Source organism: Crinia signifera, chromosome 9 (assembly GCF_055691185.1).
Source record: "Crinia signifera chromosome 9, ASM5569118v1, whole genome shotgun sequence".
Lineage (NCBI taxonomy): Eukaryota > Metazoa > Chordata > Amphibia > Anura > Myobatrachidae > Crinia > Crinia signifera.
Window position 1 is genome coordinate 130,828,003 of NC_139225.1, and position 22,500 is coordinate 130,850,502.

The 22,500-nt window shown below is 46.6% G+C and overlaps 1 protein-coding gene across 2 annotated transcripts in view; it reads left to right on the plus strand.

Annotated features, from left to right (window-relative positions):
* Window positions 1–22,500, plus strand: part of LOC146036038 (cytochrome P450 2A4-like) — a 59,420-nt gene that overhangs the window by 12,654 nt on the left and 24,266 nt on the right. For both annotated transcript variants that reach the window (XM_083159805.1, XM_083159806.1), the window contains one exon: window positions 1,290–1,450. In XM_083159805.1, coding sequence (XP_083015931.1) covers window positions 1,290–1,450 — 161 coding nt within the window. The remainder of the gene's footprint in view (window positions 1–1,289; window positions 1,451–22,500) is intronic.

Below are 22,500 nucleotides of genomic sequence, written 5' to 3' on the forward strand. Positions count from 1 at the left end.
AAATAAAAAAAAAAAAATCCTAATTTAAAGCAATACTGTAGTTTGTTTAGGTTTTAAAATGGTTACACATACTGTAAGAAGCATTTCAATCATAGTAGGACACCCCTCTTACACACAGCATGCCACACAGTAGTATACTCCTTTGCATAGCAATCTACAGAGCAGTACACAGCATGCCACACAGTAGTACACATCTTATAAACAGCAGGCCACACATACGTACCCCCAGATACACAGCATGCCACACAGTAGTACACCCCTTATTCACAGCATGCCCCAAAGTACTACACCGCTTAGTCACAGCATGCCACACAGTAGTACACCCCTTATTCACAGCATGCCGCAAATTACTACACCGCTTAGTCACAGCATGCCACACAGTAGTACACCCCTTATACACAGCATGCCACATAATAGTACACCCCTTACACACAGCATGCCACACAGTAGTAAACTCCTTATACATAGCAATCTACAGAGCAGTACACCACTTATACACAGCATGTCATACAGTTGTATACCCATTATATAAATAATGCCACGCAGTAGTACACCCTTATACACAGCATACCACACAGTAGTACACCCTTCTATACAGCATGTCACACAGTAGTAAACCCCTGATACACAGCATACCACACAGTAGTACACCCCTTATACACAGCATGCAACACAGTAGCACACCCCTTATACACAGCATGCCATGCAGTAGCACACACTTTGTACACATAATGCCACACAGTGGTACTCCCCTTATACACAGCTTGCAACACAGTAGTATACCTCTAATACACAAGAGAGATAAACCAAATTATATGGAGGGGCGCTCCTTGGAAAAGCTGCTTTGTCAATTGGGAGGGTAGTAAAACCCAAGTCAACATTGTTCAAGATAAAAACAGTACCTCAATAGCTATTTGGGCCACATGGGGTCCTTTGGAAGAAGTCCAATGGGTGTTGGAGTCCACTGGCCATTGGAGAATCAGATGAGGCAAATACTTCTGGGGAGGGTTGGCATTCCCTCAGGCCCCAAAAAAAGGGGGTCCAGAGCTGGTCTGGTCTCTGGTGGTATTTGTGAATAATATAGATCCAATGAGGTAGAGACAGCTGACATGTTTCAAAGGCCTTTAAAAAAGATGTGGTTTACGTGGTATTATCCAGTCCATAAACGAGTTCTCAAAAATGTGTTCAATAATATCCTTTAATAACATTTATTTCTTTCACCCATTGTCATTACTATTAATTTTTATAGTGAATTTAAAGACTTACTTGGCTTCTCTATATAAATGCAGGCATGCCATTTGATCCATCATATCTACTGCAACTGGCTGCTTCCAATGTTATCTGTTACATTGTGTTTGGAGAGAGATTTGACTACGAGGACAAGAAATTCCTGGACCTCTTGTCTCACATAAGAACTTTTGTCCAATTGTTAAACTCCGGCATTGGACAGGTAAATATTAGGAAACATTTGAGAACATTAATGAAGCAGCGCATGAGGGATACACATTCAATATTTGAATTCCTTGGGCCGGATGTATTGCGGTGCGAGTCTGGGGGCCGGACCAAACCTGCTCGGATGCCGGAACAAAATGAAGTTTTTTTTTAAAGAGACAGACAGGTAAAAGGCAAAACCACCACTTGTAAATGACTACCCTTTTAACAAAACTTCTGAGTTCATCCGGTATCCCGCGCGGCCGTTGGACTTGCCGCAATACATCAGGCCCCTTATCTTTTTATAATTCTACATTTTGAATCTACATTAATGATAAAATTATGTATTACAAGGAACAAATTACAGCAACAAAAATATACATACTACTGGTCAAAAGTTTAAAACACCCCAGATCATTATTCAGATCTGAGCTCAGTACAATTGTGTTCGGAAAATGCACTGCAGGTGGAGCAGATGTAACCTGTGCAAAGAGAATTACATTTTGGTGGGTTGTGCTGTAACTGAAATCTAAATTGCAGTGTAAAAATAATGCAGTCAGTATTTACCCTGCACAGAAACAAAATAACTCACACAAATCTAACTCTCTCTATACATGTTACATTTGCCCCATTTGCACATGGTTTTGCCAATTTTCCGAACAAATTTGTACTGAGCTCAGATCAGAATTAGGCCCTTAGTGCCTCAATGCAGTTTGACATTAAAGCCTAGAACAAATGAACATTTGTAGATTTGAAAATGCTATTTAATACAGATTATGGGGTTATTCAGGTTGATTTGCAATGCTCCGAATTCCCAGCCTTGCAAGTCCACCAAACCATCAAACCACCTGACCCCCCCTCGCAGAGTGTGTTCGCACTCACTAGCTGCGAATTGATGTTTAACATAAACATCCATTCGCAGGCTAGGGGGTAATACTTCCATCATTGGATGGTCGCCGACCATTGAATGATGGCAAAAGTGAACGTATATCTAAGTGACTCTCAGGTCACTTAGATATACGTGCACCCTTGGGAGGAAGTGAGAAGGCAGCTGCCCACCTCACACTCTCGCGTCACCGAGGCGATTTGCATGGGAATGCCCAGCATTCCCCATGAAACACTGGGCATTCCCATGGGGAAATCACCCAGCCCACCACTCATGCCCCCTGCTGCCCGCCCCCCGTCCGCAATACTGGGTGTGTGCGCCCGGCAGAATTGCGGCCAACACAGAAAAAAAGAGAATATAACAGTGTGTTGAGTAGAGTAAGGCACCATGCTTGAAGCATGGTGACCACAGCGAACCATGGAAGGGCATGCGGCACACTAATATGGTGTCCATGTCGACAGATGTCAACATAGACACAAAGGGGGAAATTTACTAAGATCGAATGGGTACAAATGCATTCATTTGTATCCATTCGATCTTTAATACAGCCAGGTCCCTCTGATTGGCTTATTTATAATCAGCCATATTCATCTGTTTACGAATGTCTAAGCCATCGATAGACCACTGCTCTATGCGGCAAATTTACTATGATTCGTGCTGTTGAATTCACCAGTGAATACAAATGGCAAGTAGTCCATGTTTGTAGACACCCAGGGGCGGAACTACCGGCGGTGCAGACGGTGCAGTGCACCGGGGCCCAAAAGGTTCATGGGGCCCGTTGCCGTCTGCACCACATACCGTTTTCGGTACTTGTGGAGTATCACGGCTCCCATCGCATGCCATCGCATGCCATATATAGTGGCATGCGATGGCATGCGATGCAATGCGATTTTTACAGATTTTGGCCGTTTTTTGACAAAATTGTATGCAATTGCATCACATGCGATTTGATCGTATGCGATCACATACGATTCTGCACTGAAAAGCATCCAAATGCATTGGAATTAGTATTAAACATGTTCAATGGCCCCCAACTGGCATTTTTGAGGCTGTACCACCCCAACTATCAACGCAAACCCGAAGCGTGGCAAGCGAAGCGAGCCCGCGGGGGGCAGCGGTACGCGTCCTATGACCTTTTCATACCCCCACTATCCACATCGGCGTGGAGTTGAGAATAGAAAGTGTGGCGAGCGCAGCGAGCCACCGAGCCCGAAGCGTGGCGAGCGCAGCGAGCCCCGCGAGGGGACGTGGACAGCTGTGAAGCCCATCCCCACGCGGGGCTCGCTGCGCTCGCCACACTTTCTATTCTCAACTCCACGCCGACGTGGATAGTGGGGGTATGAAAAGGTCGTAGGACGCGTACCGCCGCCCCTCGCGGGCTCGCTGCGCTCGCCACGCTTCGGGTTTGCGTTGATAGTGGGGGTGGTACAGCCTCAAAAATGCCAGTTGGGGGCCATTGGGCATGTTTAATACTAATTCCAATGCATTTGGATGCTTTTCAGTGCAAAATCGTATGCGATCGTATGCGATCGCATGCGATGCGATGCGATTTTTTTGCATATGATGGGCATCGTGGGAGCCGTGATACTCCACAAGTACCCCGTTTTCTTTTTTTTATTTAAAGTTCGGCGTGGGTGTGGGGGCCCAGATATGGGATACTGCGGGCTGATCAATGTCATGTTACGTGGCGGGGGGAGGGGGTGTGATGGATCGGATCCACAGAACTGCTCTCCCTGTGACAGCCGTCACAGCCGCCGGCGCTGCAGATTTAGTGCGGGCTGTGATGGCTGACTTCTGTGCTCTGATTGGGCAGCCTGCGCCGGGGGTACAGGAAGAAGCCCAGCCTGCGCCGCAGCAATCTGCAGGAAGGAGAGACCAGAGTTATCTGACATTATCCTGCCCGGCTTCCCCAATGCACTGGTCAGTCAGTGGCTACCATGCAGCTCCTGTGTGAGGTCCAGCAGCGTACTGGTGTGCAGTAATGTGTAATGGGTATTATGGTGTGCGGCATAATGTGTAATGGGCACTAGTGTGCGGCATATGTAATGTAATGCATGTAATCGGTGCTGCAATGTGTGACTGTGTAATTGACATTACAGTGTATGTCACTTTGTAATGAGCATTATGATTTGCGTAATCCTGACGCAGAGTGTCTAAGGTGCTCTTTCAGATCGCTATCCCTGGTCTGGCCCTTTCACACTAAGCCCGTCTCGCCCACCCGAGTTTAGCCCTTCTTATAACAAAGGTCGTAATGTCGGGTTGGTCGACCCAGATTATTCAGTTTAGTGCTTTCACATCGCACCTCGACCCACACATAATCTAGGTTATATATATGCAACCTGAAAGGGGTATGAGGGGCTCTACCTGGCGCAATGTGTACATGTGGCACTACTACTGTATGTGAGGTAATGTAAGTAACGGACACTACTGTGACACATATTTCTCCGCGCTACTTTCACACAAAGCCTATTTTGAGTAGGGGGGGAGGGGGGGCGAAGCATATTTTTGCATCTGGGCCCATAACTCGCTAGTTCCGCCTCTGTAGACACCCATGTTAAAAATTTAACATAGGCTTCTATAGAGCTGTGAAGAGTCATTTTAACCCCTGGATGCCTACATGGGATGAAGAGGATGCAATCTACGCTAACTACGTGCGGATTGGATGGTGATTATAATTTATTTCTGCAGGTACCCTAATGGATTCTGCTGGAGAAGAGGACGAGCCTACGGTGGAGTCCACATCTTTTTTTTTATGTATTTATTCTATAATTTACACAGGGCAGCAGTGAGTGGGTCTGACTGGCTATGACATCGGCAAATACGAATGTGGAGAATATGGCAGCTTTGCAAATTTTCCATACTCTCCATTCGTATTTTGCAGGTCGTATACAGCCGATCCCATTCGTCCCCTTTTGTACGGGGATCGGGCGTATACTGTATGGACGTCTTAGTAAATTTCCCCCAAAGCCTTCAAAACGCATGTTGACCTTTTCCTGTGTCAAATATTTCCATGTTGACCTTTTGTCCAGGTTGACCCAGACCAGTGGTTCCCAAACTTTTTCAGTCCAAGGAACCCTTTGGGTCTCCATGACCCTGCTACATCTGAGGCCTATGGTTTATTTGTTAATGGGATAATGGATAATACAGTATTAATACAGTATTTATTGTGTCAATTGGTCACTAAAAGGCATGAAGCCCATAGGCTGGTGGTAATCCAGCATGGACAAAATCCCTGCATGATATTCCAAATTTCAAGTTTTTGGTCCATAAGGCCTTTATACAGGCCTGATTTAGGACCGCTCGATAAGCACCAGTCATTCGCTGCTTATCAAGCGGCTTAATGCCACCCGCTGGGTGAATGAACTCCCGCCCCCCTGCGAATCCCCTCAAAATCATGAAAATCCATTTGCATGTGAGCATACGAGGTAAAAATTATTCCATGGTTGCCGAACAGCAAATGATTTTTCCTCCGTTCACAAATAAAAGTCAGTCAAGGTGTCGTATTTTTGAGATTCATAATTTGCTATGTTGTATTCAGTCGTATTTCTTTTGGCAAATGGAAAAAGAAGGTTAGACCTAAATCACACTAGGTGATTTCGGGTCAGGTGCGCCTGGCCTGAGTTGTTTTTTCAGCAGCTGCTGCCTGGCCTGAGTTGTTTTTTTCAGCAGCTGCTCCTGGCCTGAGTTGTTTTTCTCACCACCCAGTGGTGCCCATTTATTATCACCTACCTAAAGTACACTAATCACTTTTATCACCTCCTGGGAGACCTATTATTTCGGGCATTAATTCTTTGACCTCTAATCTTTCATTCTTTGTAGATTCATTTCTTCAACCTAGAGTTTCCACCCTCAGGTCACACATCAAAGACACTACCTCCTTTTTAAAACTAATACAGGAGGTTGTGTGGAAGGATTCATACAACTTCCTTACTCTCGACGTCACAGGTCTGTATTCCAACATTCCACACGACCTGGGACGTCGAGCCATTGAAAATCGATTAGAAAATGATGGTGACCTGGGGGTGGAGCTCAAACTATTTATTCTCAATTGCATCACTTTCATCCTAGAACACAATTATTTTTTGTTTCAAAACACTCACTATTAACAGGTGATGGGTACCACCATGGGGACCAGATTTGCGCCCAGCTATGCCAACCTCTATATGGGAGAGGTGGAGGACCACCACATATGGGGTGGCGGCTGTGGCGCGAGTCTGGTTCTCTATGGGCGATACATTGATGATCTTTTTATGATTTGGGACGGGGATGCACAATCAGCACTTAATTTTGTTCAGTCTCTCAACACTAATTCATATAATTTACAGTTCACACACACCTTTCACCCTACAGAGATCTCCTTCCTGGATGTGGCCCTCCATATAAAGGATATTAAATTACCACGGAAAATTATATAAAAGATGTGGGAGGCCAGGCATATCTCCACTTCCAAAGTGGACATCATCTCCCTTGGAAAAAAAGCATTTCCAAGGGTCAACTAATTCGTGTCAGAAGGAACTGCTCCTCACTTTCTGACTTTGAGTCCCAAGCAGACAAGATGATGACCTCCTTCAAGAACACAGGCTATCCAGATGCCCTTATCATGAAGGCATTCAAGGAGGTTGTCAGTCTGGATCGTGATTCCCTTCTTAGTACAAAAAAGAAAAAAACAAAAGATGAAGATGCAGATATAAATACTGAAAATAGGAAAATGGCCTATATAAGCACATTCAACAGCCATCATGCGGAAGTTAAAAATATAATCAGAAAAAATTATAACATATTACATCAGGATCCATTACTAACGAGTATATTACCAAGTAAACCTAATTTTGTCTTTAAGAAAAAACGCTCCCTTAAAAATATTTTGGCCCCCAGTTTTTTGGCCACTAATACTCCTTCAACCCTGACCTCTTGGTTACCTCCTCAACTAGCAGGATTTTACAGATGTGGTGGTTCTAGGTGCATTACATGCACACATATAAAAAATTCTAAAACCACACAAATAATGGTGGAAAATAGAACACACCCCATTAGAAACTTTATCAACTGTAATACTACCTACATTATCTATGTTTTAAGATGTGAATGTGGACTAAAGTACGTGGGTCATATGACCAGGAAACTCCGCATTCGATTTTTAGAACACCGCCGCAATATCAAAAATTGTCTGACAGCCCATAGTGTTTCCAGACACTTTTTTGAAAAACACAATGCAGATCCACAGAGTCTAGAAATCATTGGAGTGGAACACATCAAAAATACCAACAGAGGGGGAGATAGGTTCAGCAGATTATGCCGACAAGAGGTATTTTGGATGCATCTGCTGAACTCTATCCACCCAGAGGGCCTTAATGAAATGGTGGAACTGAATTCAGTTATCTAATATACCCATTCCATGAGATTGTCGGTATGCCTTTCATTCTGTCCAGATTAAATACTCTGTGCAAGCAACCCTATATATCACCCACCCTGCCATAGGCGTGCGCAGCCCATTTTATTAGGGGGTGCACCATTGGAGGGGCGTGTCTATCACCGCCTACTGGGCGTGACTATCACCGCCTACTGGGCATCAACACAAACTAAACAGATGGTGACTTATTTATGTATATGGGCTTCATAATGAGTCTCCCCCCCCCCATATACACACAGTAGAAACAGGGACAAAAATGTACATCATAATGCCCATTACACATTATGCCACACTCCGTAATGCCCATTACACATTAGGTCACAATCCATAATGCCTATGAAACTTTATGCCACACTCCGTAATGCCTATTACACATTATACCGTAACACCGTAATGCCCATTACATAGTATGCCAAATGCTGTAATGCCCATTACATCATATGCAACACACCATAAATCCAGTTGCACATTATACCACACACTGTAATGCCAATTACACATTAGAAAACATGCCTTATTATGCCACATAAGTGCCGGGCGGGGACAGTGGACGGGCAGAGAGTGGTGGGCTACAACGCCCCATAAAGAAGCAAAAGAGAGAACGAGGGGAGTGAGTGAGAGGAATAGAGTGGGTGTCATGGAAAGAGAGATGGGGTGGTAGAAAAATGAGAGGGACAGTGTTAGGGAGAGAGACAGACAGACAGACAGAGTGAGGGGAAATACAGTATCAGTAAAAGAGAGGTAGAGACAGTGTCAGGGAGGGGAAGAAAATGTCAGGTAAGGAGAGAATGTGTCAGAGAGAAGGATAAAAGCATAAGGAACAGAGAGAGGGAGAGAGGAAGAGAAAGTGTCAAAGAGAGAGGAGGGCAGACACAGTGTCACAAAGCACTAAGCAAAAATATGTGTACATAAAATGGGTACTCTTTACCTATCACGGCGCCCACGATCTCCATCGCGGGCGTCGTGGGTAAAGAAATCGCGGTGATCGCGGGCATCGCGGCCAGTACATTAACGGCCGCGACGCGATGCCCGCGATCACCGCGATTTCCCATAGGGTTCAATGTTAAATTTAGTGCTGCCCGCGATTTTACATTCAATGCTTCAATGGCCGCGATTTGGCCATAGGAATCAATGTTAAATGGGCTACAATAGCCCAAATAGGCACAATTAACACTTAAATGTCCCCCCAAATTTGTAACGCCACCCCACGATCCACGCCAACCCGAAGCGTGGCGAGCGCAGCGAGCCCGCGAGGGTCGGCGTGACGCGTCCTCCGACCTTTTCATACCCCCACTATCCACGTCGGCGTGGAGTTGAAAATAGAATAGTGTGGCGAGCGCAGCGAGCCACCGAGCCCGAAGCGTGGCGAGCGCAGCGAGCCCCGCGAGGGGACGCGGATACCTTCACAGGTAAACGTGGCCCTACGCGGGCTTCACAGGTATCCACGTCCCCTCGCCACGCTTCGGGCTCGGTGGCTCGCTGCGCTCGCCACACTATTCTATTCTCAACTCCACGCCGACGTGGATAGTGGGGGTATGAAAAGGTCAGAGGACGCGTCACGCCGCCCCTCGCGGGCTCGCTGCGCTCGCCACGCTTCGGGTTGGCGTGGATCGTGGGGTGGCGTTACAAATTTGGGGGGACATTTAAGTGTTAATTGTGCCTATTTGGGCTCTGTAGCCCATTTACATTGATTCCTATGGCCAAATCGCGGCCATTGAAGCATTGAATGTAAAATCGCGGGCAGCACTAAATTTAACATTGAACCCTATGGGAAATCGCGGTGATCGCGGGCATCGCGTCGCGGCCGTTAATGTACTGGCCGCGATGCCCGCGATCACCGCGATGGGCGCCCAACTAAGTAAAGAGTACCATAAAATGTTTGATTAAAGGTGAAATAGTAACAAAATGCCCGTGTATATATACTCCAAATAATAGCACCCTCCCACCCCACCTTTCTCCATTCAGACAGAGAGCGACAACTACCAATTGCACACCCAGCTCTCCCTCCCCCTCTTTCTTCCCTGTCCCATCCTGAATCAGCTCACCTGAGCTAATGGGCAGCACCGCATCCTATCTTCATGGCTCCTCTCTCATGGCTAATGGGCAGCACTGGCATGTCAATTGCAGTACACTGTGACAGTGTATGGGGGGCACGGGGAGAGATCCATGCAGCTCTGCAACATGTAATAATAGAGCATTTATGCTGCATAGCAACTGTAATGGACACCATGAGCCCGGTGCCGCCAACAGGGTTATTTAATAATATCATAGGCTCTATTAAATAATCCTGTCAGCGGTTCCGGGCTCATGGTGTCCACTACACTTGCTCTGGTGCAAATATGCTTCTGCATAAGTGCTATCAGTGGAGGAATGAAAGGGGATCCGCTCCGCGGCATTTGGAAGTAGACTACTGAGGTGCTGGGTACCATGTCACTGCTTACCAGTCCGTTCCCCGCTACATGCTCATGCTGGGCTCCAGAGCCCCGATCACCGTAAGTTCTGCTGCTGCACCCGAACTTCCGGTTTCTAGCTGTGCGCAAAGCACAGGGAGCGCCTGTCTGCAAGTTTCACCTGCCCCGCTTCCTGAATGTCACCATGGGCATGAGGAGAGCCGCCGCTGCCGCTGGTACTGTGTGTGTGCAAGCGTGAGGGGGGACATAAGGAGGTGCCTGTGCACCCCGGCACCCCCCGTGCGCACGCCTATGCACCCTGCCCCAAGTCTATTATTCTCTATGAGATTCCCTACATCACATGTCCTTATTAACACTATAATAACCTTTTTTCATCTTTATGGTTTATGGGTTATTTATACATTCATCCATTTTTTTGCATTCTGTATATATATATTTTTTTTATTTTCTATTTACTAACAAAAAAAATAAATAATAATAATAATTTTTTGATTTTTTATATATTTATTATTTCTCTGGTTTTTCATCTATTTAAAAATTGTGTCTCTATGCATATACCTTCATCTGCATGTTGCGCCTCGGTCTCCGGCGGCTGGCAGAGGGGATCAGCGGCGCGTCCCGGCTGCGCGTTCTGACGTAACGCCGTCTGGTTGCTCGGCAACCAGAGACGCCAGGGGACGCCGCAGTCGGGCGCAGCCTCCGCCCTCCACTGCATCATGTCTGGGTAATCCCGGAAGCCGGAAGGACCCGGCACAAGGGGGCATGACGCGGCGGCGCCGTTGCTTAGCAACGGACGCCGTCGCCTAGTACGCGGACGCCATTGCCCACATTCTTAAGGGCCAGGCTACCAATTACCCGGCGCCCAGTCCACCATTGGACCAGGAGGTGGGCTGGCCTATTTTGGACCAATGCCAGTCCCTATTTAAGGGCTTCTGTTTCTCACAAGCCCCGCCGGTGATAGCTCCTGTGACAGTGGTTCCTGTCTGCTCTCTGTCCCGGCTCCAGGGAATTCTTGTTGGAAGTGCTCTTCTGGCCTGTGCGTCCAGCCTCTCCCTGGTATCCCTGAGTACCCCTTTTAGGGGCAGTTCTGCTCTTGTATTATTACCTGTTCTGGGGTTTCGTATTATTTCCTGACCTTGTCCAGCAGCTTGCTGGCAGGTACTTTTGTCCAGTCGCTGTTTATCTTATTGCCTGATTCACAGGTCATGCCCCCGGCACTTCTTTCATTGTTTAGTGTTGTTCTTGTCCTGTTTGTAGTGTGCATTTTGCGTGGTGTATTTTTCTTGTGCATGCGACTCTGTCGCCAGTGGTTGGCGACTAGGTCGCTGGCGCTTAGCAGCATAGTTAGCTGGGCAAGCTGCCCTTTGTTAATTTCCAGTCAGGTCCCTTAGCTAGTTCTCCTCTTGGCTGTACCCTCAGGAGGTCCCGGTTCCTTGTCACCCCATAACTCCTGGCTGCACCGGAGTTAGGGCGGGCTTAACTCGCCCTTCCAAACGTGGCAGCTAAAGGCGAAGCCTAGTTCAGCAGGAACCGCTTACCTAACTTTGGGGGCCAACAGAGACAGTGTAGGGTCTCGCTGTGGCTGTTCTAAACAGCAGTCCCGGCTACGGGTTCACTCCCGACAAAACCATAACATTATCACCGGCCATACTAAAACCAGGAAGGGAGTACAGAGTATTAGGGGATAATTTTTCCAGGATTTACTATGAACCCTACTACGCCCAATCCAGCCCAGGCGTTTGCCAACCAACTACAGAACCTCACCCAGATGGTGCAAGATTTATCCTTGCGTGTGAAATCCCAGGAGGAGGTGTCCCGAGCTCCCCCCGCTGTGACTCCTGAGCCCAAGATGAACCTCCCGGACCGGTTTTCCGGTAATCGACAAAATTTTTACAATTTCCGGGAGAGCTGTAAGCTATACTTCCGTCTGAGACCTAGGTCCTCTGGGTCTGAGCAACAGCAAATAGGGTTGGTAATCTCCTTACTCCAGGGGGATCCCAAAACCTGTGCCTTCGGTCTCAAACCGGACGATCCGGCACTCCGGTCAGTTGACGCCTTCTTTAAGTCACTAGGATTATTGTATGACGATCCCAATAGAGAGGCCTCAGCCGAAAGTCATTTACGGGCCCTAAAACAGGGGAGGAATCCGGCAGAGGCATACTGCACGGAGTTCCGCCGTTGGTCCAACGACTGTGGTTGGAACGACCCGGCCTTACGCAGTCAGTTTCGGCAGGGGTTATCAGAGGTGATCAAGGATAGCCTCATCCAATACCCTGCACCGGAGACTTTAGATAAACTAATGGAGCTTTCTATAAAGATTGATCGTCGGCTCCGCGAGCGGAAGTCCGAGAGAGGCTCCGTGCTTTGCCCAACCTCGATTGGTTATGTTCCGTCTGAGGAGGAAGAAGAACCCATGCAGCTGGGGGCTTTTAGGATTACTCCAGACGAAAGAGCCCGTAGGATGTCCGCTGGTCTTTGTCTCTATTGTGGCAGTAAGGGTCATGTGGTGCGCACTTGCCCGAACAAGTCGGGAAACGCACGGACCAAGTGAATTGTGAGGGGGTTCATCTTGGTCTTCAGCTTATCTCCTCTCGTAACGCACTACTAGTACCGGCCAGTGTCAGGGTAAACGAGACTGAGACTCCTGTTTCCGCCTTCATCGATAGCGGGGCAGCTGGGAATTTTTTGGATGTTTTTTTTGCCAGTAAGTTGGGTATTCCCAAATTAGACCTTGATAAAATGCTTATCATGCGAGGGCTGGATGGTGATCCTCTCCCCAGTGGAGTAATCACGTGTCAGACTCCTCTGTTACAGTTTCGAGTGGGGATCTTGCATGAGGAGATGATCTCTTTTTATTTAACCTCCTGCTTCTTAGTTCCAGTTGTCTTAGGTTATCCCTGGCTCCAGAACCACAATCCTCAGATCGATTGGCAGGCTGGAGAGATCACACGTTGGAGTGATCAGTGTTCTGGGTCTTGCATAATAAGTCCTATTCAGTTGGCAGCCGTCTCTCTGGAAGGGATTCCTGCCAGTTACTCAGACTTTGCCGACGTATTTTCCAAGGGTCAGGCGGACGTATTACCACCTCACCGTCCATATGACTGTGCCATTGAACTAATGCCGGAGGTTCAATACCCTAAGGCCAGACTCTATTCTCTGTCTGGTCCTGAGACCCGCTCCATGAATGAGTACATTCAGGAGAATTTGGCCAAGGGGTTTATCAGACCATCTAAATCTCCTTTGAGCACAGGGTTCTTTTTTGTTTCCAAAAAGGATGGATCCCTTAGGCCCTGTATAGATTACAAGGCTCTCAACAAAATTACAGTCAAAAATACTTACCCGCTACCATTAATCTCGGTTCTGTTTGATCAGTTACGTTCGACCAAAATCTTCTCCAAAATTGATCTCCGGGGAGCGTACAATCTGATACGCATTAGAGCCGGGGACGAATGGAAGACAGCCTTCAGTACCCAAACAGGGCACTATGAAAAACTGGTGATGCCCTTTGGGTTATCTAATGCACCGGCTGTCTTTCAAGACTTAATTAATGATGTCCTCAGGGACTTTCTGGGGAAGTTCGTGGTTGTCTATCTAGATGACATTATGATTTATTCCAGTACCCTAGAAGAACATTGTTATCAGGTGCGACAAGTCCTGCAAAAGCTCAGTGAAAACCATCTCTTCGCCAAACTGAAGAAATGCGAATTCGAAGTCCCCGAGGTATCTTTCCTGGGATATATCATTTCTTCAGACGGTTTTCGCATGGAACCAAAGAAATTGCAGGCGGTCTTGGAGTGGGTGCGACCCTCTAATCTCAAAGCCATCTAGAGATTTTTAGGGTTCGCAAATTATTATAGATGATTTATTCGGTCTTTTTCTGATGTGGTCGCCCCCATCGTGGCCCTTACCAAAAAGGGAGCCGATCCAGCCAACTGGTCCCCACAGGAAACAAGAAAGGACTGCCCTAGGGTAGTCCGAGGGCGCTGTATGTGGGGTGAGTGTCAAAAAAGCTGCTACTTAAAGGGACTGAGTAGGTCCCTAAAAAAAGAGAAGACAAATAGAGAAATAAAGTAGCGCTTACCAATGAGGGATAATCAAAGTAAAAAACATTTAATTGCATATGTAATAGACATAATTCATAAACACATAAGAACAATAAAATGGTACCATAAAATATGGGGGGGGGATAAAGACTCTCAAATGGCCCTCACTGTGTGCTAGTATATTAGAAGATGGATAGGATCCGCTCCTATTGGTGCCGCCTATATACAGTCCCGAATGGAACGATGAAGTCCTTTTGGACTGGGGATGCAAATGGTTTTCCACTGGATTCGATATTACACAATAGATGATAGGTATAGTTACCACTGTGTGTCCCTTTGGAGATTTGTATCCATGTAGGACTGCTGTAGCGAGCTGTATTCTCCGTTTGAAGGGAGGAGGTGGATGAAATTTTCCTCCTGTGTAGGAATCACGATGGATGTGGAAAACAAGGTGAAAGTGTCCCGGACAAATAATTTTCCAAAGATGGGAAATGGAGACGGCTGGTTGGATCCTGAAGCATGCAGGAGCTGCTCCCTCTCAAAGCCCCTCACTGCCATCGCTATCTTGCATGCATCAGGATCCAACCAGCCGTCTCCATTTCCCATCTTTGGAAAATTATTTGTCCGGGACACTTTCACCTTGTTTTCCACATCCATCGTGATTCCTACACAGGAGGAAAATTTCATCCACCTCCTCCCTTCAAACGGAGAATACAGCTCGCTACAGCAGTCCTACATGGATACAAATCTCCAAAGGGACACACAGTGGTAACTATACCTATCATCTATTGTGTAATATCGAATCCAGTGGAAAACCATTTGCATCCCCAGTCCAAAAGGACTTCATCGTTCCATTCGGGACTGTATATAGGCGGCACCAATAGGAGCGGATCCTATCCATCTTCTAATATACTGGCACACAGTGAGGGCCATTTGAGAGTCTTTATTCCCCCCCATATTTTATGGTACCATTTTATTGTTCTTATGTGTTTATGAATTATGTCTATTACATATGCAATTAAATGTTTTTTACTTTGATTATCCCTCATTGGTAAGCGCTACTTTATTTCTCTATTTAACTGGTCCCCACAAGCTGAGTGGGCCTTTGTGGCACTTAAACAAGCTTTTTCTACAGCTCCAATTCTTAGGCATCCTGATCCGGAGCAACCCTTCGTGGTTGAGGTAGATGCCTCAGAAGTGGGAGCAGGAGCTGTTCTATCGCAGGGGGATTCCAGTTCCTCGTTTCTCTTCCCATGTGCCTATATGTCTAGAAAATTTTCTTCGGCAGAGGCCAACTACGATGTGGGTAATCGGGAGTTGCTGGCCATCAAGTGGGCCTTCGAGGAATGGAGACACTGGCTGGAGGAGGCGAGCCACCAAATACTGGTGATTACCGACCACAAAAACCTGCAATATCTCGAATCTGCCAAACGTTTAAATGCCCGTCAGGCTAGGTGGGCGTTATTTTTTACGCGCTTTAATTTTGTCATCTCTTATAGGCCAGGGTCCAAGAATGTCCGAGCGAATGCCCTCTCCCGCAGCTTCTTGCCCAGGCAAGAGATACGGGTTCCTTCGGCACCCATTCTTCCACCCTCGGTAATCCATTCTGGTCTTACACAGACGCTTAAAGACTTACTTCTCCATGCTCAGGATGAAGTGCCCAGTCAAAAACCCGCTGGGCACCTGTTTGTTCCACAGGCCTTGAGAAAAGAGGTATTGGCTGAATTCCATGAAAGTAGTATTGTGGGACATCCGGGTGTTAAAAGGACGTTGAAACTCCTTTCTCGTAGTGTCTGGTGGCCCGATATTGCCTCAGACACTAAGGACTTTGTCTTGTCTTGTCCCGAGTGTGCCAGACATAAAGTTCCCAGGACTGCTCCGGCAGGGCAATTAATACCATTGGCAATTCCATCCAGGCCATGGTCTCATATTGCCATGGATTTTGTGGTGGACCTACCCATGTCCCACGGATTCCAGGTCATCTGGGTGGTTATTGACCGTTTCAGTAAAATGGCTCATTTTGTTCCATTACCGCAATTACCAACAGCCAATGGTTTAGCCAATTTGTTCTTACTACACATCTTCAGACTCCATGGGCTGCCTTCTGACATTGTTTCGGACCAGGGTCCCCAATTCATTGCTCGCTTCTGGAAGCTCTTTTGTGCAGCACTTAAAATAAAGCTTAGTTTGACCTCAGCTTACCATCCCCAATCAAATGGTCAGACGGAGCGGCTCAATCAATCCTTAAAGCAGTATTTACTCCTGTTTGTTTCCAAAACACAAGATGATTGGGCAGATTTTCTGCCTATCGCCGAGTTTGCATATAACAATGCTCATCACTCCTCCACGAAGACGTCTCCTTTCTTTGCCGTCTATGGAGTCCATCCTAAAGCCAATGCACTGGGTCCGGAAAGTTCGTAGTTTTATCTTCTACGACGGCCCGGCTCAGAACCGTATGGAAGCAAGTGCATTTAGCCCTCAAAGGAGCTGCCTTTCGGGAGAAGGTCTTTTCAGAATGTTCGAGGCAGCCTTGTAAGTTCAAAGTGGGCGATAGAGTCTGGTTGTCGACCAGAAACATTAAACTTAGACAGCCATCTGCCAAATTTGGTCCAAGGTTTATTGGTCCATATATCATCATTAAGAAGGTCAACCCAGTAGCCTTTCGGTTACGAATTCCCAGCTCGATTAAGATCGCCAATACGTTTCATTCCTCCCTCCTCAAACCAGACGTTTTTTCAAAAAAATTTCCACGAAGGGTGGTTCAGAATAGACCTCCAGTGGATGTCCATGGACATTCAGAATTTCTAGTGGAGAAGATTCTGGATTGCAAAAGGTCTCGTGGTTCCGTGTATTTCCTTGTCCATTGGAAGGGATATGGGCCGGAGGAGAGGTCCTGGGTCTCTAATAGGGACTTGCACGCCCCAAGATTAAAAGCAGAATTTTTTCGAAATTTTCCCCATAAAACTGGTCATAGGGGTTTGTTAACCCCTCCTCGAGGAGGGGGTACTGTTGCCCCTCGGTCTCCGGCGGCTGGCAGAGGGGATCAGCAGCGCGTCCCGGCTGCGCGTTCTGACGTAACGCCGTCTGGTTGCTCGGCAACCAGAGACGCCAGGGGACGCCGCAGTCGGGCGCAGCCTCCGCCTTCCACTGCATCATGTCCAGGTAATCCCGGAAGCCGGAAGGACCCGGCACAAGGGGGCATGACGCGGCGACGCCGTTGCTTAGCAACGGACGCCATCACCCAGTACGCGGACGCCATTGCCCGCATTCTTAAGGGCCATGCTACCAATTACCCGGCGCCCAGTCCACCATTGGACCAGGAGGTGGGCTGGCCTATTTTGGACCACTGCCAGTCCCTATTTAAGGGCTTCTGTTTCTCACAAGCCCCGCCGCTTAGCAGCATAGTTAGCTGGGCAAGCTGCCCTTTGTTAATTTCCAGTCAGGTCCCTTAGCTAGTTCTCCTCTTGGCTGTACCCTCAGGAGGTCCCGGTTCCTTGTCACCCCATAACTCCTGGCTGCACCGGAGTTAGGGCAGGCTTAACTCGCCCTTCCAAACGTGGCAGCTAAAGGCGAAGCCTAGTTCAGCAGGAACCGGTTACCTAACTTTGGGGGCCAACAGAGACAGTGTAGGGTCTCGCTGTGGCTGTTCTAAACAGCAGTCCCGGCTACGGGTTCACTCCCGACAAAACCATAACACTGCATTATCGGTCTAGTCTGCGTCTTTTTCTCCACATATCTCTCCATACTTCTTTCCAAACAGATATTTGTATAAGATTGTTTGAAATTCCTCTATAAGTATCCCTACTCCGCAATTCATGGGCACACCACCAGGAGCCAGTAGATATTAGCTATGTATGCTCATGCCAAACATTACGGTTCCCTAGCAACAAAAGATGGTGAAGGATAATACAAGTCTATCCTCACTAGTATCACTCATTTCTACGTCCTTCTATCCACTGAATAAAGTTTGCCAACAGTTTCTTTATGTAGAGCTAGCTAGTGAAATAGGCCCCCATTATATGGATTCAATGCGCCAGTGTCCGTGTCAAATATACAGACCGGAGCAATGCGCATCGCCATGGTAACCAGGGGTGCATGTAAACAGGAAGACAGCTTATTTCTTCACTAACCCGGAAGAGCCCGTATCCTACACACAAGCGACCTCCGGACACCAGATGATCTGAGACCCGGAAGTGCTGCTGACGCGATATCACGCAGCGTCACCTGCCCCTCCTTCCTCCCTGTACAGATACCGTGGCGACCCGGAAGTAAATCGGGTCCTCCCCAGTGGGATATATTACTAAGACGCTCTCAAAGTCAGGTTGCTAGGACCACCTGGTGATACAAAGGAAGCGCCTCACTGTACAGACACCGTAGCGACCCGGAAACAAATCGGGTCCTCCCCAGTGGGATATATTACTGAGATGCACTCAAAGTCAGGTTGCTATGACTACCTGTGGATACACAGGAAGTGCCATACAAATACATTTATTTCATGTCTGAACTAACCACTTTTTTTGCCTCATCTTTTGTAGTAATACACAGTTTAACATTAAACTAATAGATATATGTTTAGATTACTATTTGCCTCCTACCCTAGTGTTGTGTTTTTTTTACATTATAGATTGGTTGATCTAATTGAATTGGTCACATGACCCATGTGATAGGGTATATAAGCCAAAACACCCTTTATGGTGGAGCGCTAGAAACGGATCAATTGGATATTACAATAACAATTTAATAATATGAATAAAATGTTGATTATAAAATGACATGAACAACAATAATATAATGACAATAATAATAAAATAAATAAAGGACAAGGAAGGTGATACTTATGTCTCTGTGTTGCTGCTGTTTGTGTCCCCGGGGATAGGGGGCTACTTATTCACTGGATTTAGCCCTGTAGAAATGATGGATTACAATAGGCCGTCCCGGATTGCACAAAGTGACGCTGGAGGATGATCTATTTTCCAGTTCTGGGGTCCTCACTATGTTGCGATTATTTGTATCCACAGTGGTTGGTCTCACGCTGGAGGATGATCAGATTCCTAATAGGTGGAAAGGTCCTCATGATGTTGCGGATGTTTGTAGTCCACAGTGGAAATGGAGGGAAGTCCCCAAAATGGATGGGGGTATTGGGGGCAATCCAGAATGGGTGACAATGACAGGGAACATTTCCAGGGGAGGGCTGGGAGCAAGACAGCAATAAGCAGAGATCCTTCCAAGTCCAGGTTTTAAAATTAGCAAGTGCTGCCTAACATGTTTCGTCGTGATGTCACGACTTTATCAAAGACCTTTGATTGGAAGGATCTCTGCTCATTGCTGTCTTGCTCCCAGCCCTCCCCTGGAAATTTTCCCTGTTATTGCCACCCATTCTGGATTGCCCCCAATACCCCCATCCATTTTGGGGACTTCCCTCCATTTCCACTGTGGACTACAAACATCCGCAACATCGTGAGGACCTTTCCACCTATTAGGAATCTGATCATCCTCCAGCGTGAGACCAACCACTGTGGATACAAATAATCGCAACATAGTGAGGACTCCAGAACTGGGAAATAGATCATCCTCCAGCGTCACTTTGTGCAATCTGGGACGACCTATTGTAATCCATAATTTCTACAGTGCTAAATCCAGTGAATAAGGAGCCCCCTATCCCCGGGGACACAAACAGCAGCAACACAGAGACATAAGTATCACCTTCCTTGTCCTTTATTTCTTTTATTATTATTGTCATTATATTATTGTTGTTCATGTCATTTTATAATCAACATTTTTATTCATATTATTAAATTGTTATTGTAATATCCAATTGATCCGTTTCTAGCGCTCCACCATTTTTTTCCTTTCCTACATCCATCAACGGGTTAACACCCCTCAAGCAGGAGCAGCTTAGCACCACACCCAATAGGGCGCCTATTCCTACTCTGAGTACCCCATCTCGAGTATACCCAACTTTTCCAGAACACCCTTTATGCCAGACATCCTTTGATAAAGCTGCCTGGAGCAGCGAAACCGGTCAGGACTTTTCTCACCTTTTCCAAAACCATCATCCACAGAAAGGAAAAACTCTGAGATTGCAGACCCACCCACACCACTCGGACCCCCTCTTTTTTCCATTTGGATTACAAATTCATCCGGAACTATAGTAGAGGTTGAGGACACCATCCCGCTTTATTCCATCCAGCGGAGGGAGTTGGTGATTTGCACCATCTTGGGCCACTCCTGAAAATTACATCTCTTCCTGCCTCCGTAATGCGGACCAGGGGATACCATTGCTGTTCCATTTGGACGTCTGAGATTCCCCAGATTGCCGATTAGGGGTCACTTTTGTTGCTCCGTGTGGACGTTTGGGACTTTCCGGGTCAAATCCCATTACATGGTTTGGTTTGGTGAGATTTTAGATTTCCTTTAACTCCATTGTTTTAATACATATTCTGGCTATATGTCTTTTTTTTTAAATGATTAATAAATTTTTGTGATAGGTCTACCCAATCTGATTTTAATTATTATTATTATTATTTTTCTAAGAAAGTTTATTCAGCGCTGATCAAACCTTTCTTCTTTGTATTTCTTTTGGCGTATTTTTTTACAACTTGTACTAGAATATGCCTAGTATACACATGTTAAAAGTCTGAGTTTGTGAAATACACCTGCAAATTAAGGTATATTTTTTTGGAGTAATTTTTTACAACTTGTACTAGAATAAGTCAAGTATACATTCATATTTTGAAATATGATAGTAAATTTCTAAATTACATTGGAGTAATGTAAAATTCAAGGCGTTTTCTTTCATGGCATATTAATTCATATTTTTGTAAAAACACAAATACAACAGTCATAAAATACAAAATACTAACATAATTTCACAATAGTAAATTACAAAAATACGAATATGTGCCCGAATACAAATATGACTAAATACAAATACGTCAATTCCTACCGTGTTTTGTTTAGTAAATTTCCCCCATTGTATTATAAATGGTAGAATAAGGGAACAAATCTAACTAATATTACCATCCTAGGAATTTTAATGCAAGACCCATATATCTGGGTGGACAAATATATTGTCACAACATTCAGTTATTGTTTGTTTCCTACCTGTTTGTTTGTGGCTTCTCCTGTCTGTTCAGCCTGCTCCATGCTGCAAGGAAAGTCTGTGTGGCCTGAGCTTTGCTAATTACAGCACCTGGAGGAGTCCTTGCTGCTGACAGCTCTGTATAGTTGAACTGTGCTGTGAGATCTGAGCTCAGCTAATTAGTTACACCTGGGTAACTCTCCTGCAGGAGAGTTCAGTGTAAACTGAGCATGCTCAGCCCACTGATTAGTTCACCTGTGGGTTCCCTGTGCTTCCTATAAAGGGCAGCCTCTGGGAGACAGAAGCTGCCAGAGTATAGGTTCACACCAGCTCCAGCGTTCCAGTGCCTTGTACTATTCCAGACTTCTGATTATTGCATCTGACCTCGGCTTGTTCCTGACCATTCTCCTGCCTGATCCTCGTGTACCGTACCCAGTGTTTACCAGTGTATGATTCCGGCTATTCTCCTGACTATTCTCCTGCCTGCTCCTTGTGTACTACATCCGTGACATCCAGTGTATGACCTTGGCTTGTTCTCTGACCATCCTCCTGCCTGCTCCCTGTGTACTGCATCCTGTGCCTTCCTGTGTATGACCCGGCCTGACTTTGACTAACCATTGCTGCATCCATTGGTACCGTATCTGCTCACCTGTTACTGACCCGGCTTGACGACCACGCTCCATATTCCACAAGCTACCACCACTCATACGGGGAACCTGACCAGGGGGCCGCGACCGGCGTGTCGGGTGCCGCAGAAGCCCATATCCCGCTTGGAGGGGTCACTGGCAGAAAACCCCCGGCACGGTTAGACTCCGCGCCCCTGTGTCAGGTCTAGCCAATCCCCGAGTGGTAGTGCACCCCAAGTTTGTGACAGAATACTCTGGCCCAACTGGAATATGGATGCTGTTAGTGGCATGTCTCATAAAGAACTCCTGGAACACCTGCTGGTCCGGGTTGACAAGCATGGACAGTACCAAGCTCTGATTATGCAAAGCTTGCAAACTCTGCAGCAGCAATTGGATCTCGCTCCACCCTCTCCAACACCAGTGATTTCTGATCCGGAGTCCATTAGGGTGCCTCGCCTGCTAATACAGCAGTTACAGGAGCTGCTGTCTAACGTCCTCACCCTTGTCACCAAACTGCTCGGCGAGTCTACTGTGGGCTTGGTGCCTGCAAGACCCTCAGATTCCACTCCGGGTCCCCCATTGGCAAATACATCTGTGCCCTTTAAGGACAAG